The following is a 13,985-nucleotide window of genomic DNA, read 5'->3' on the forward strand; positions in this document are numbered from 1 at the left end:
CTTTCATAATCCCTGTTCGCAGGGGCATCTTTCAGATATGGAAATGTAACGTCCATCCCTTCAAGCTTTTTACACATGTGGGTTTTGTATGTGTGGGTGTGACTTGTAGTCCTTCCTGGTTTGCCATGGGGTCCATTCCTGGTTCCCCTGGGAGCTGCTCAGGGCTCCTTTGGCTATAAGGGCTCTTCCTCCTCGGCTGCATTCCAGCTCCATTCCCATCTCCCGGGAAGAGCGAGAGAGCCTGGTCGGTGATGGTTCCCAGAACCCAGGCCCTTGCTCTAGGCAACTGTCCTGGTGGCTTTCAAAGGGAGCTGCCCCCGCAGGTGAAAGCCCCAGGCCCTCCAATGCAACCATCCAACAGGAACTGCAAGATAGTATTGTTATTCTGTTCAACTTTTCTCCTTTCACTCTCCGGCTCAGGGCAATGACCACAAATGAGGCATTAAAACTCAGTCCTCACCAAAAGTATGGGAGACCTCCCGTATCCCGCAAGATCGCCAAGTCCACTTGAATGGTGCAGGTGAGGCAAAGCAAGACTCAAAGCTGGGGTGCCGGAGCTGACAGGGGTCCCTGGTCCCTTTTCACTTGTCAAACAAAGACCCCAAAGAAGGCAGTGAAGTGATTGTCCAAGGGCAAACCAGTTTTTCAGAGCAAACAGGACTGAAGTTGTGGAATCTTGACTTCTTGCCGGGTTTGGTTTTGTTTTTCTCACCACAGCGTGCCAGTAAGTCATTTATGATCCATTCAAATAGATATTTTTACAGGTCATTTTAGATCATTTGCCTAAGGGCTATTTCAAGACAAAAGGCGAAAGCAAAACCAAAGCTAGGAGACAATATTCCAATCTATGCCACCCTACAACTGCACATGCCAGGCACAACCGCAAATACTGCTCAGCGTGGACACGGCCTTGCCAGCCAGTGTCACCTGTGAGGACTTCTTGTTCACTGGGCGGGCAGATGCACGTCTAGACCTGAGGTCCGACCGTCAAACGTGGCAGCGTTCTCTCGTCCAACACTTACTTTTCATCATTAAAAACTGCAGCTGTTTTTCCTTCATAGAAGCTGACCCGAATGGACAAACTCATTTATTCTTTGAGCTAAAATGGGGTTTTAAAAAGTACACCAAGCTCAAAGAAATGGGCTCCGCGTGACAGCTGAAACTATTAGAATTGGTAGTAATACAGACAGTGTCATTCTATGTTTAAAAGTGTATTTGGGGAAACTGTGGACAAGTGTATTAAAATCTCCAGAAAAGCAGGTGTCTGGAGGGAACAAGAGTAATGCTACAGCCCTTCGCCACTGTTGTAACTGTGGGAGGGGTTTGGGGTGGGGGGAAAGTAAGACTTCTTATTTTTACACAAGGGGGACTATGAAACTGACGTCCTCGCTGGAGTTTCCCCAGGAAACTACTTGATAAAGACAGATTTAAATCTTGCCGTTTTCCGTCCTTGAAGGTGGTAAATATGATTGCGGCTTTATCCATTTTTCTTGTAAATGAAACAGAGTTCAGACCGTCCGGCTGGCTGTGCGTCATTTGTTGGATGGCTGCCACCGACTAATGCAGACGTCCCACTGGGAGACCAGGGAAGAACGAGACTTTGATTCACCAGATTGTGTTAAATAGTCCAGCTGTTGCGATTTGAAAGATAGTTACCTCCGAAGTGAAATAGAAATGAACTTGGCATTTATGCCGCAGACCATTTTTTGACTGTTTGGCAATCAGCTTTTCAGGGGGAGCATTTTATAAAATAACTCTCGCCGCTTTAAAAGTTTCATTCACTGTAATGTTCAAAATGTCCCACCTTTATATTATCAGTAAAATTAAGCCTGAGTGATATGTAGAATTTGCATGAAATAAGCATTTCCCCCTTCATTTCATGAGCTTTGATTGCACTCAATTGAGCTCAGAACCGTGTCGATTAGGGCTCTTTGGGGCATTAGTTAATTGGAATTGCAGCCGAAATGTTAGCTAGAATTTGTTGAACATAATTGGAACGTGGAAAGTTGATTCTGAAAGGAATTTCATTGAATGCAAACAATGATGTGCTTTTGAAAAATTAGAATGCTGCGTTTTTCCTCGCTTATGAGAGTTGAGTCCTTCGTGAAGTTCAGCTTTGGCAGGACCCTTCGCGATTGTTCTGATCCTTCTGGTACAGGTTTGGTTTGGAGTCAGCTCTTCCTTTTTATCAGCAAGTGCATCCCCCCACCCCCCCCCGCCCCGTCCCCTGCAGCAAGTCTCACCCCCCCCCCCGCCCCGCCCCGTCCCCTGCGGCTGAGAAAACGTGGCTGCTTTCTGAAATGGCTCCTGACTTGTGCTTGGGCACCAGGCTTCATAGGGTGGGGTTTGGATATTGCCTCCTAGCTTTGATTTTCTCTTCGGTGCAGGGCTCTAGCAGGGTGGCCTCGCAGGCCCGGGGCGTGCCGCGAGGCCTCGCCCCAGTTCTTCACTCCGCTAGTGGGAGTCGGACTGTGGACACTTACACGTCCCCAAATACACTGGCCCACGGAGGCTCAGGACACTGGATCGTTCTCGCCGACAGAATCAACACTGATAATGCAGGAACTAAGAGTAACTTTAGGTCAAACATTCGGAAATGTCTCACACTTTTGGGGGGTTACCTTCAAAGCTTTTTGTAATCTTGCACCATTTGAAGGGACCCTGAAAGATCCCGACTATTAAAAGGGAGTGTTATTTAAGCAATATTTTAAGAGACTTAACAGTCTTCCATAAAATTACCACATATAATACTGGCCCCTCAAGAGAGGGGCCATGCGCTAAGCTCTAGCCATTTAAATTCTAGATTTTCAGAACAATGTTTTTAAATTTGTAAAGATTCCTCTTTAAATTTACTGTATCGTATACTTTAAATTCTCTTTTAAGAGGGGAAGTCACAGAGAATTCTGTGTGCGTCTTTTCATATAGTTGTATGACCAAGCAGATTTCAGATGAAATGTGTCTAGCAGGTTTCAGAAGTTAGGTCAATTTGTCCTTACATATGCAATTGCATTTACGTTTTAGTCGGCTACTTCTATTTGAAGAAATTAAATACCCAACTATACGCAAATAAAAGGAAACACAAACACTACAGAGACTACTGAAAGATGTTTTTTTAAAAACTTACAATCTGGTTCTCTATGCAGAAGTGATGTATTTTATGCTAAGTCCCTTAACATCACAGGTATTTGCAGCAACTGGAGGCAAATGTTAGACGGCAATGAATTCTTTGAGAGAACTGAGAATTACTCAGCAGCACTGTAACAGTCACTGTGAGATTTACTCAGTAGAACTTTACCATGGGGGTAACAGTCTCCACAATTAACCTGGAAGAAGCTGCTGTCCGTACAGCAACTCAGAACACGTGTGAGACAAAACTGCCCAGCGGATCTTCCGGCCAATCCCCAGGGTAACTCCTCGGGGGGGGCAGGAAAAAAAGAGTAAGTGAGGGGATCTCAACTTCCAGAACATCCAGTTGTCCGCTAATTTTGTTGTTAAAACTTAATGGCCCGTGGGCAGGCGCACAGGGAGCAGCTTTGTGGCTGTGCTTTGCCGCGCAGAGCCGTTTCCTGCAGCGTCTGGACACAATTCGCCGGTACTAAGATTACAGTGGAGAGCAGACAAAATCCTTTAATTGTGTAAGAGCATCAGATTAAGCAGTAACTTCCACGCTGTCCATTCTGCCAGCTAGCAGTCTCTTCTCAGAAAACAAACGTCTACTAAGCACAGAAGGGGCCCTCCATTCTCCCCCCACACCATGCGCAGCACGCGCACCCCCATGCGTACACCCACCTTCACCCACATGCACAAAAGGGGAGAAGAGAAGAAGGAGGGTGGAGATGAGGAGCAGGTGGAGGTGGGAATAAGGAAAGAAAACATGACCTTTCTACCACAGGGGCTAAAAGAACGCTTCTAGTTTCCATTTACTGAACCAAACTTCCCTTAAGGAACAGTTACATGGCCAACCAAATTAATTCCTAGCTGAGATCACTATTTGAGAGAAGACTTTAAGCCAAGTTTCCCTAAAAGTAAGTTAGGAGTCTCAATTGCTCTTTGGTGACATATTTCAAAGGCAGGGCTTCTCAATTTCATTTTTCTACATTAGCTTCGCCCTGGAGATAATGAAACAAAACTGAAGAGATCAGTTAGAGGTTAAACAATGATCAAACCAATCTTACTTTTAATTCAAAACCCTTTGAAAGGCAATTCTGTTTTTTCCTTCAGACATGTTTGACTATCACACTAACCAAGAGACATCTAAAATTTATCTTTTATCAACAACCCTTGGTGTTCAGTTAATGGCTCAAACAAGATGAACTCTTACAAAAACAAATCTGTGTGCGGCCAAAAGTCATATGTATTTAGAGGCACAAGAGCTAGAAATTAGATGCAAATTAAAATAAAAATGATTTCATTGGAAATAAAAAAAATTTTTATTGAACTCCTGTAATTACTACATGGGTTTTTGTTTCTTAAATTTTGTTTCTTAAATAAAAGCATCTTCCAGGGCACAATGTGACCTGCTTTGACCTCCCAAACCAAAAAGGTAAGGTAGCTGCTTATCTGGTGGTTAAAAAGGAAATTTAAAAGAGCTTGATAAAGCTTAGAGTTTGGGGGAGATCTGAGATTGAAGAGCAGCATGATGAACTAGAGAAGTGTTAACTAGAAGAGTCTCTGGCAATTGTGGCTTAAAAGCATCTTCAAGAATGACCAAGGGATGAGGACACAGTTATGGAATCAATGAAATCATACCAAGTACAATGCAACTTGAGTTCACTTTCAAACGGATTCTCGCCTTTGGAGCAAAGTTTAATGGCGGTACTGAAACTAGATTAAATGAAAAACCATCTTTGAGGTTGACTGCTTACTTATTTGTAACTATCAGGAGGATATTCACCTTCCTGAAAGTCATCAGTAGAAATAGAGAACATGGATGCATGAAGCTCAGTATGGATGAGTTGGGTCACATCTAGATGTTGAGATGAAAAAGCAAGGTGGCAAGAATACAAGATACTCTTGGACCTCTGCCTGATTGTGATGCAAAGCTCTGTTCAGATCTGCTCTCCTCTTTCTCCACCCTGAAGGCCCTCTTGCCCTACTTCTATTATAACAGAGATGTCCCAAAACATGATGACCCATAGACACTAAGCTCAACTAGATCAAAGATGGAGCTACCTTGCCCTAACTGGTTTGGTTCAGTGGATAGAGCGTCGGCCTATGGACTTAAGGGTCCTGGGTTCAATTCCAGTCAAGGGCATATGCCCAGGCTGCGGGCTCAATCCCCAGGAGGGGACGTACAGGAGGCAGCCGATCGGTGATTCTTATCAATTACAGGAGTTCAAAACATCATTGATGTTTCTCTCTTTCCCGCTCCCTTCCTCTCTGAAATCAATATATATAAAGATGGAGCTATCTCAAAGAGGTACAGCAGAAAGTGGACGCAACAATAAAACACCTTGCTTACGCTGGTGACAGAAATGTTAATTTTAATCCTTGTAATTAAGTACTAACTGTATGGCTTGCCTTCTCACAAGTCCCTAGGAAATAGATCCATATACTGCACATATCTCTAGCTCTACAATTTGCCAGGCAGGAGTTACTCAATTATGTGGAATACACAACATACATTGATTTTAAGAATTTATTAAAATAAAAAATTTTCCAGGAATAGCTGATGTTATTTAATTTTCTGGTTAAGTGAGGATCTTATGCAGAAAATATCTCTGGTTCTACTCTTACTTTACAACCTTTCTTAGATTAGAAAACTTTCTTGTCTACCCGAGGCTAATGAAGTGAGCCTATCTGCATCTTCTACAACTGACTGTCCCTGATAACTTTATCTTGTGTAAGTGCAAAGATGCAGAAGGTATGCAAGACTGAGCTGGAGGAAAATGACTCCTAGGCACTTAAAATATGTTTAAAAGACCAGATAGGCCAAACAAACAACAAACAAAAATCTCTAATATTTGGCTTATGAATATGTGTAAGTGTTGAATAATGGGGGGTTGCTGGTTAATTGAGTACTTTAATTGATACTCTACTGTTTTGTTGACACTAAAATGTACTCATGTGTTCATTTATTCAACAAATATTTCCTGAGAGCCTACCACAGGGCAGGAATTTTTCCAGGTGTTTGAGATACACCTGAGAACAAAACAGACAAAAAAAAAAATATATCCTACCCTCATGGAGCTTATGATGGAGCAGCGGAAGGGAGAAAATAAGCACTAAATATAATGAATAAAGCACATAGTGGATCAGAAGATAACTGTTGGAAAAATGGAGCAGGTTGAGGAGGAATCAAAGTGTGGAGGAAGATGAGTTATAATTTTAAATAGGGTGGTCAGGGTAGGCCTCATTTAAAAGGTGACATTGAGCAAAGAAGTGATGGAGATGAGATAATAGGTCACGTCACTGCTGGGAAAAGGGCGCTCTGGGCAGAGGGGACAGCAAAAGGAAAGGGCAAGGGTGGATGGATACCTGGCCAGAGAGGCTAAAGTGGGGGGAGGAGGGAAGGGAGCGAGTGGAAGGGACTGGTGTGCGTGTGATAATGTGAGTGCTCCAGGCTACTGTCGTCAATCTCCTCCCTTGACCTTGATTCCCTGTCAAGAGCCGACAGTGCCACTCACCTGAAACACTGTGGCGGCCTCTCCACAGACCAACATAAAGATGCAATTACAGGAGTGCAAAGATGGCCTTGAAAAGCAAGGGAAACATCTCACTTTGGACTGCTGATCCGACTTCAAAGTGCTCTGACAATTCAGGTCTATGATATGAGGTAAGACAGCGCGGTCTGCTTCTACCTTATGGTTTGCATAACAGAGTGAAGTCACTAAGTCACAGGAAGCCAGAAAGAGCCCTGAAAATAACCCTTCTCCTTCCTGGCAGTGAGACTAGTTTCCAGGAATCCTGACAAATCACACGAATTTTCCCTTGTAAAGCTTAAATGTAACTACATTAAGTTCAAGTTCTTGTCCTCATTCCAGAGCTGGGTTTCAACATGAAGTGGGCCCGTCTGGGAAGTGAATGATTACCACGTACACACACAAAATACGCGGATTCCTTTAGAGAGTCTAATTGTACTGAAACAGATTTTTTTCAGAAAGGCCCTCTTCTGTCCTAAGTGACTTTCTTGTATGAAAATACATGGCATTTGTTATTTCAGCTAAAGAACGTCAAGAACTGAATAATCAAGCGTTCGGGTGCGAGGTTTAAAAGTTAATACAGCAGCACAGAGCGTTTGTATTAACGCTTTAAGTAGATAAATTAAATTGAAATGTGTCTCTTGAGCAGTCATTGAACAAGCAAGATGAGAAATAAATTGAGCTCACATAGGCCTTTATGGCATCTAACAACTGTGTCTGTCAACACGCGGATCCTTTTCACTGTCAATTCGACACGTTTTGCAGACCTTGGGCCTGCAATTATTTCATTTCCTTTCTTGGGAATGTAATTTCCACTTACTTTTGGAGAATAAAAGGCAGACAAAAGGAAGAAGGAGTCGCAGTATTTTCTGATTAAGATTATCTGTGTAAAATGGTAAAGGGGGGGAAAAATCTATACACATACACACTGAAGCATTTCTCAGAAACGAACTTGTCTCAGCCAAATTGCTTTTGTGTCCGGATACTGGTTCAAACGTAGCCGGAGTGCTGATGTCAAATTAGGTGTTAAACGAATTTAACAGGAAAAATGAAGAATGCATATAGATCATCTTTCTGTTAGAACTGCTCAAATGCAGTCAAAAGAAAGGCAACGCATGACTGCAGGAGAAAATGTGCTCCAAACCACAATGAAATTAGATAAAACTGTAAATCAGCAAAGAAGGCCATTCATTCCAAAAGAGAGTCAGGGGGAAAGGTTAATAGTACCAATGAGAAAGTCAAGAATGGAAGAAAATACCAATTGGCAAAAAGAGACGTAAATTGAATTTCAACTTCATTTGTCCAGGCTTCACCTTTTAAACTAAAACAGGTAGAGGCACAAAAAGGGCTCTTTCTCTCCTGACAGAGCAGGAAATCAGAGGTTTAATTAACTGTGATTATAATTACAATCGGCTGATCTGATTCGTCTCACCTCTTCCTTTTCTTCAAGTGACAAACCCCTTGACATCCTGGCAGGAGAAGGAAAGCAAAACTAGACTAATTTCAAAAAGAGCCTGCCACTGTTATAAAACAAACCGATGCTCCACCAGATCCGGCGAAACACAGTCCGTGGCAGGATTAACTCGGTGACCGGAGTGTCACTGTCAAGCCAGTCTATAGAGATAACTGTTTATAAGGTATGTTTTCATTCTCGGGGTAAGAGAGATATTAAGGCACATCTTTATGTGAGCACCAGAAAGGGAGGCTGTGAAAAGATACCCTTCAAGGACGTTGGAAGATGGAGTTCTTCTGAAAGATCTAGCATCTTCTTCAGCTCCTCATGAACCATTAAGAGGGATGATGTAGGCATTTAATCTTGAAAGAATGACTCGGTATCTTTGGATGCTGAATAATGATCACCCAGCTCACCCTGCTGTGAGGAACCTGATTAGCAAACCAGTTTAGGGCAGGAATTCTCTTTACACGCGTCTGCTTTGGATAAGAATGAGACCTCCAAACCAGGAGCCTATTGGCTCATCGGAAAGAGGAAGAAGAGCAGGTACAGGCTCTCTGAAGAGAAAGAAAGCAAAGCAACACACGAGTTAGCTATCACAGACTGTTCTGCACACCAGGTAGTAAAGAGCAGCGTTACTTACTGAAATGTAACCTTGGGACTCGCGCCTCCTTCCAATTTACACGGCCCTTCACCTGGCTCAGGTGCTGGGCTGCTGAATTCTGCCTCCAGAGTTTTCTTGTTCAAGGCTGTTTTTGCTACACTGGATACAGAACCCAACACCGGCATGGATTTGGACTCTGAGGTGGCTAATATCCCGGTTGGACCTTAAAACCAAACACATACCTCCAGTTTAATCATTCTGTGCGATGTTGATTAATATGGTACTGAAAACAGATGAGCTGCAAAGCCCGCAGGAAGTGAAAAGGCCAAGCTTTGTTAAGATTTCCAGAGCAGGTAAAAATGGTTCTATGAGGAATCTGCTCTGCTTTCGTGGCACTACGCAATGCCCCCGGACCACGCTGAGAAACTGGGTAGAGGCCTTTAAGAAACCACAGAACCCCAGGCCATGGTTCCCTCACTGACCGGAGTCCTTAAAAAATACTGGACCTGCGAAGACTCTTTTCTTCTCAGAATATGGCTTTCTGGCAGCCCTCCTTGAACCATGTGGCCTCTCAAGAGTTAATTCCTCCCCAAATTCAGCTCTGCGTGTTAAACACAAAGTGGACCGATGTCAAGAGGATCTTTCTCAAAGGCCCATGGAAGACTCCTTAAGCCTTCAACAGCGTTTATGAACATTTTCATTTTAATGTGATTGAGAAGTAAAGTGGACTTATTTCCTGTTCCTATACAGACACGGGATTATAGAAATTAAGTGGCAAAGAGTTTGGCTGGTTAGCTTTTTGGCTTTTCTGCCCTTTGGGACAGGATGAAAAACACTCTCGCAGGGCTTGCGACATTAGTTTTTGGCACATCAACCTAAACATTCTGGGCACTGAAGCTACGCTCCATCGTGACTTATTTCCTGTCTTTAGTTTGAAAGATACTGTCCTAGGCAGTTTATTTTCAAAGCGAGATTCTAGTATGTTTTTTTCCCTTGAAACTGCAAAAGAAATCCTTTGCAAACAAAGAGATTCGAGATTCTGAATATTCTGTTTGAAAAGGCCTTTCCCTCCCACCTGTGCTAATCCCCATGTTGCATGGGGATGTGGGAGCAAAGAGGGGAGGGCAGAAAGATTCAGAAAGTTCTTGAAAACATAAACGTGAAGCTGAATTCGAGAGTCGCTTCTGAGCAGCTCTGTTCTGCCCATGGATAATTGCTGGCTGCAGCATTGATAGCTTTAACCAAGCTGTCCTTGTCGGAAGGCAAGATCTGCTTCTGAATGCACCAACGCCTGCCGCTCGTTCTGCGGCTGAAGCCAATTAAAAAGGAGGGAGAGTGGGTGAGCTGAGCCAGAGCTCTTATGTTTCCTACAAAAGGGAATAAAGACAAATGCTTCATGTGTAAGATTATTATCATCATCATTACTGCATCGTGTTTAAGCTGCCCAGTGTTTTCCACGAGGCACTCCCTGCTCTTTGAAATGTCAGCTTGCTGGGTCATAAGTCCAGGTAAGACAAGCGAGTATCAGGGTCAAAAGGAAAATTCTAGGCCCAGTCAACACGACTAGGTGGTTGAGCATCGACCTATGAACCAGGGGTCACAGTTTGATTCCCGGTCCAGGCACATGCCCGGGTTGCGGGTTCCATCCCCAGTAGGGGGTGTGCAGGAGGCAGTGGGTCAATGTTTCTCTCTCCTCGATGTTTCTATCTCTCTCTTCCTCTCACTTCCTCAATTTAAAAAAAAACAAAAACAAAACAAAACCCTTATTTTTTTTCTAAGAAAAATTCTAAAGAAAAAGGTGCTTCACTGGCCCTTGGGATCTGAGTTCTGCAAACCCAGGCTCCTCTGCTTCTCTTGGAGGCCTCCTTTCCCCACTCTGTGACCTCGCACTTAGCTTTCCTTTAGCTTGTGTGTAGAAGAAAAAAATCCCAGAGGTTAAGTGTACCTGAGGCACAAACCTATCAAACTCATCCTCTGTAATTTGCTCCCACCATGCAGCTGGGCTGATGTAGTAGCTTCCTAACCCACCCCTCTCTGTCCTGGAATTTTCCCTTGTCGTTTCATCATCTTTATTAATAGATTTACATGGTAAATACTTCTTCCAGTTTGATGCTAAGATAACAGCTGTACCATCTTTTTAAAAAAGATATTATTTCTTTTACTAGATTACAGAGTTTGTAGGCTTTTTTTCCTTCCCTCCCCCCCTTTGGCTACTAGGGAGTTCAAAAGAAAACTGCTCAATTACAAGTGATTCCCCTCAGGATGTGTACATATCTTATTCTACCTTCCCTCGAATTATACATTGAATATTTGTATATTGGTGGAAATAACCAATTAGAGTCTCGCCATGCCTATAAAACATGTTCCTACCTTCCTCCAAATTTTGAAATATTCACATTTCCAAACTGACTAAAATGAAACTATTTCCTGGTGCCTCCCGTTGAAAACTAACTCTGAAATAGTGAGTGCTTCATGTTTGACCAAGTTCATGAGTGAGTTTAAGAATGTTTCTGGAGGACCAAAAAGGTCAGGGGCAAAATACAAAACTGGCAGAACACGAAAATGTCATCCACAAAGTCCCACCAATCAACGGTGGCTACCTGAGTGCTTTAAGGATGAGATGCTGGAACAGTCACAGCACGGTTTAAGCCACAAAATGAATGATTCCTATGGAGGCTGCTAAATGCTTGTACACCAATCTTAAGGAGGGAAAAAAAAACCCACTCTTATGGCAGCCTTTAACTTTGCTGAGAGGTGGCTGTTTGGGGGCGGGATAGAGGGGGTTCTTATAGGATAGTAACAGCAAAATTTCTAGACCAAACAAAAAACTGATTTTTTTTTTAAAGAAGGAAACGAAGGTTTCATCTTTTCATAGTAATGGTTTGGCCAGTGGTATGCTGCTTCCAGTTTAAGAAATCAATTTACTCAATTGTTTGAGTAAGTCCCTATGTGAGAACCACAGCCTGCTTATCAAGAACCCAAATCCTTAATACTCTAGCAACTTAAACTTGACATACACTTGATGGAAATGCAAATTAAACTGTTACAATGGGCTGAGCTGGTGGGAGTTCACAGGACTAAGTCTAAATGATTCAGACTATTAGCTCTAGTTGCTGATTAATTTTACTTCAGTTTTTCAAAGCCAGCCTCCTGGCCTCAAGAAAAAAAAACTCAGAAAGGTTTCTGCTAATTCCCATGATCAGTTAACAGGAAAAAAATAAATAAACAAAGACACACCAAATTAGTTAGGGAACAGATTTTGATGTCCAACACATGGGTATCATGACACAAATGCAACTTGTGAGCTCAAGACTTGCTCAGATGGTCAGAGTTGGTGACAGAGCTGGAATTTCTCATCACTTGGCTCACAGGCAGAGACACTAAACTAAATGGTTGTGAAGAACAAAGACAATTTCTCTACAATTGTAACTGCTGTGTAATTACTACTATGATTACTGATTATCGTGTGCCGACTCTGCCAGGCACAGTGGCTAAGCACTTTTCATATATTGACTGACTTGATCCTTAGAATAATCCTATGAGATAGTGCTTTTATTCATCTTACTTTATAGATGAAGAAACTGAGGCACAAAGAGGCTGGGTAATTTGTGTACGAGCCAGCAGCTAGCAAATGGCAGAGCTAGGATTTGAACTCACGCTGTCTGGTTCCAGAGCCTGTACTCAACACTACATTGTTGCCAAAGCCCATCCTGAATGTCTTTGCACAAGGTCATCATGCATGATGCAAACCAGATCTATAAAAGCCTGATTACCTACTGTTAGGTCTGATCAAATAATTGAATCGATAACGATACCTCCTCCCCTAGGAACTGACCTTTAGACCACTTGACAACCAACATTCCCTTTTGCTTAGACCACATTCCCCTTGCTAAGACCATTATCCTTCCCCTCCAGACCTTCCCAGGATCTGGACCCGCCCAGAGAATCCTCCGCCCAGAAAAAACCCCACCTAGAGTCCTTTAAAATCTCTGACTCCCATCACTCGGAGCTGATGCCATTTTGGTCTCAGCCCTGCTGCTAGCAGATGTAACAATACATTTATAACTTTTACCCCTTTTGGCTTCATGCATTCCTCCTTCGGTGACCCTAACATTTGGTGCCGAAACCCGGAATGGTGAGGGGACTTTGGGGCAACTACTATACATTGTGGTCACGCTGAAGGGGATGTTGGTTGTGAAGTGGTCTAAAGGTCAGTTCTTAAGGAAGGGGGTATCCATTCAGTGATCTGATCAGACCCAACACCTACAACTACATAAGTAACGTGCCAGTGAATAAAAGTAACATAAGTGTTCTTACGAGAGATCCCTAAGTACCTGTCACCAGCCAGTACTTCTCACTCACATTAAAAATATTAGGTAATGATTCCAAAAAGATAACTGCACGTTAAAAGGGAGCTCAGAGGCAGAGAGGAAGAGCGCCGTGGAGAAATGAAACCAGCTTACTACTGCTCCCTGCTTCTGCCGTCACCTTCCTGCGACGCAAAATCCTCTCTAACTCACTCTCGCTGCTCTCAGTGTGAAGGGATTTTAAGCTTCTGGAACTAGTGGATTTGTTAAGTGTCCCCTAAAGTGAAAACAAAACAAAACGAAAAAGGTTAATAATGGCTTAACACAACATACAAAAGAACATAAAAAATAAAACCACCAAAACATTACCAGAATTTGAATGGAATTCGAAAATAAAATGAACTTTTACATATATACATATTTTTTCATGTGCATATCTTCAACAATACATAGCGTTGGCTCATTTAAGAAGATGCTCCTGAAGCTGTCAGATGTTAGCTCTCATATCAAAAGAACAGGACAAGAACACCCCTGGATGTGCTAACTACATGGAATTCAGTGGCGGGAAGGTACCTGCACAACGATGATTAAGATTCTGATGTGTGCTGATCCGTTGCGTGGAGAAGAGGATGGACATACTGAACTCACCTGAGAAGCGTACCTTGAGACGGCAGCAGCCACATGCCACAGAATCAAAACCCTGGTGGCCCTAAAAAACGTGTAGCTGATTCTTCAGAGAATGACCCTGGTGCCTCAGTTGCCAAAGGAGGCGCGCAATGCTCTCCAGTGGCCTGACCCAAAGGTGTGCTGCACCAGGACTTCACTGTGAAAGAGGAAGGGTTACACTCCCGCAGGGAGGCAAGGAAGGGCCCGGCATTGGCATCGTGGCTCCAGAACCCTCACAGAGGAGGCAGTGACTGGGTGTCCTTCCGGCCCAGAGATACTGGAGGGAACAAGAGATGCCATCGAGCTGTGCTCCT

The 13,985-nt window shown here is 43.2% G+C and overlaps 1 protein-coding gene across 1 annotated transcript in view; it reads right to left on the reverse strand.

Moving 5' to 3' along the window:
- SHTN1 (shootin 1) overlaps positions 1-13,985 on the reverse strand; it is a 95,398-nt gene that overhangs the window by 5,371 nt on the left and 76,042 nt on the right. Inside the window, exons 15-16 of the mRNA XM_006754949.2 lie at positions 13,162-13,282; positions 8,738-8,921 (exon numbers count right to left, since the gene is read on the reverse strand). Of these exons, the coding sequence (XP_006755012.1) occupies positions 8,738-8,921; positions 13,162-13,282 (305 nt within the window). The remainder of the gene's footprint in view (positions 1-8,737; positions 8,922-13,161; positions 13,283-13,985) is intronic.

The sequence above is a fragment of the Myotis davidii genome, unplaced genomic scaffold (genome assembly GCF_000327345.1).
Source record: "Myotis davidii unplaced genomic scaffold, ASM32734v1 scaffold72, whole genome shotgun sequence".
Taxonomy (NCBI): Eukaryota; Metazoa; Chordata; class Mammalia; order Chiroptera; family Vespertilionidae; genus Myotis; species Myotis davidii.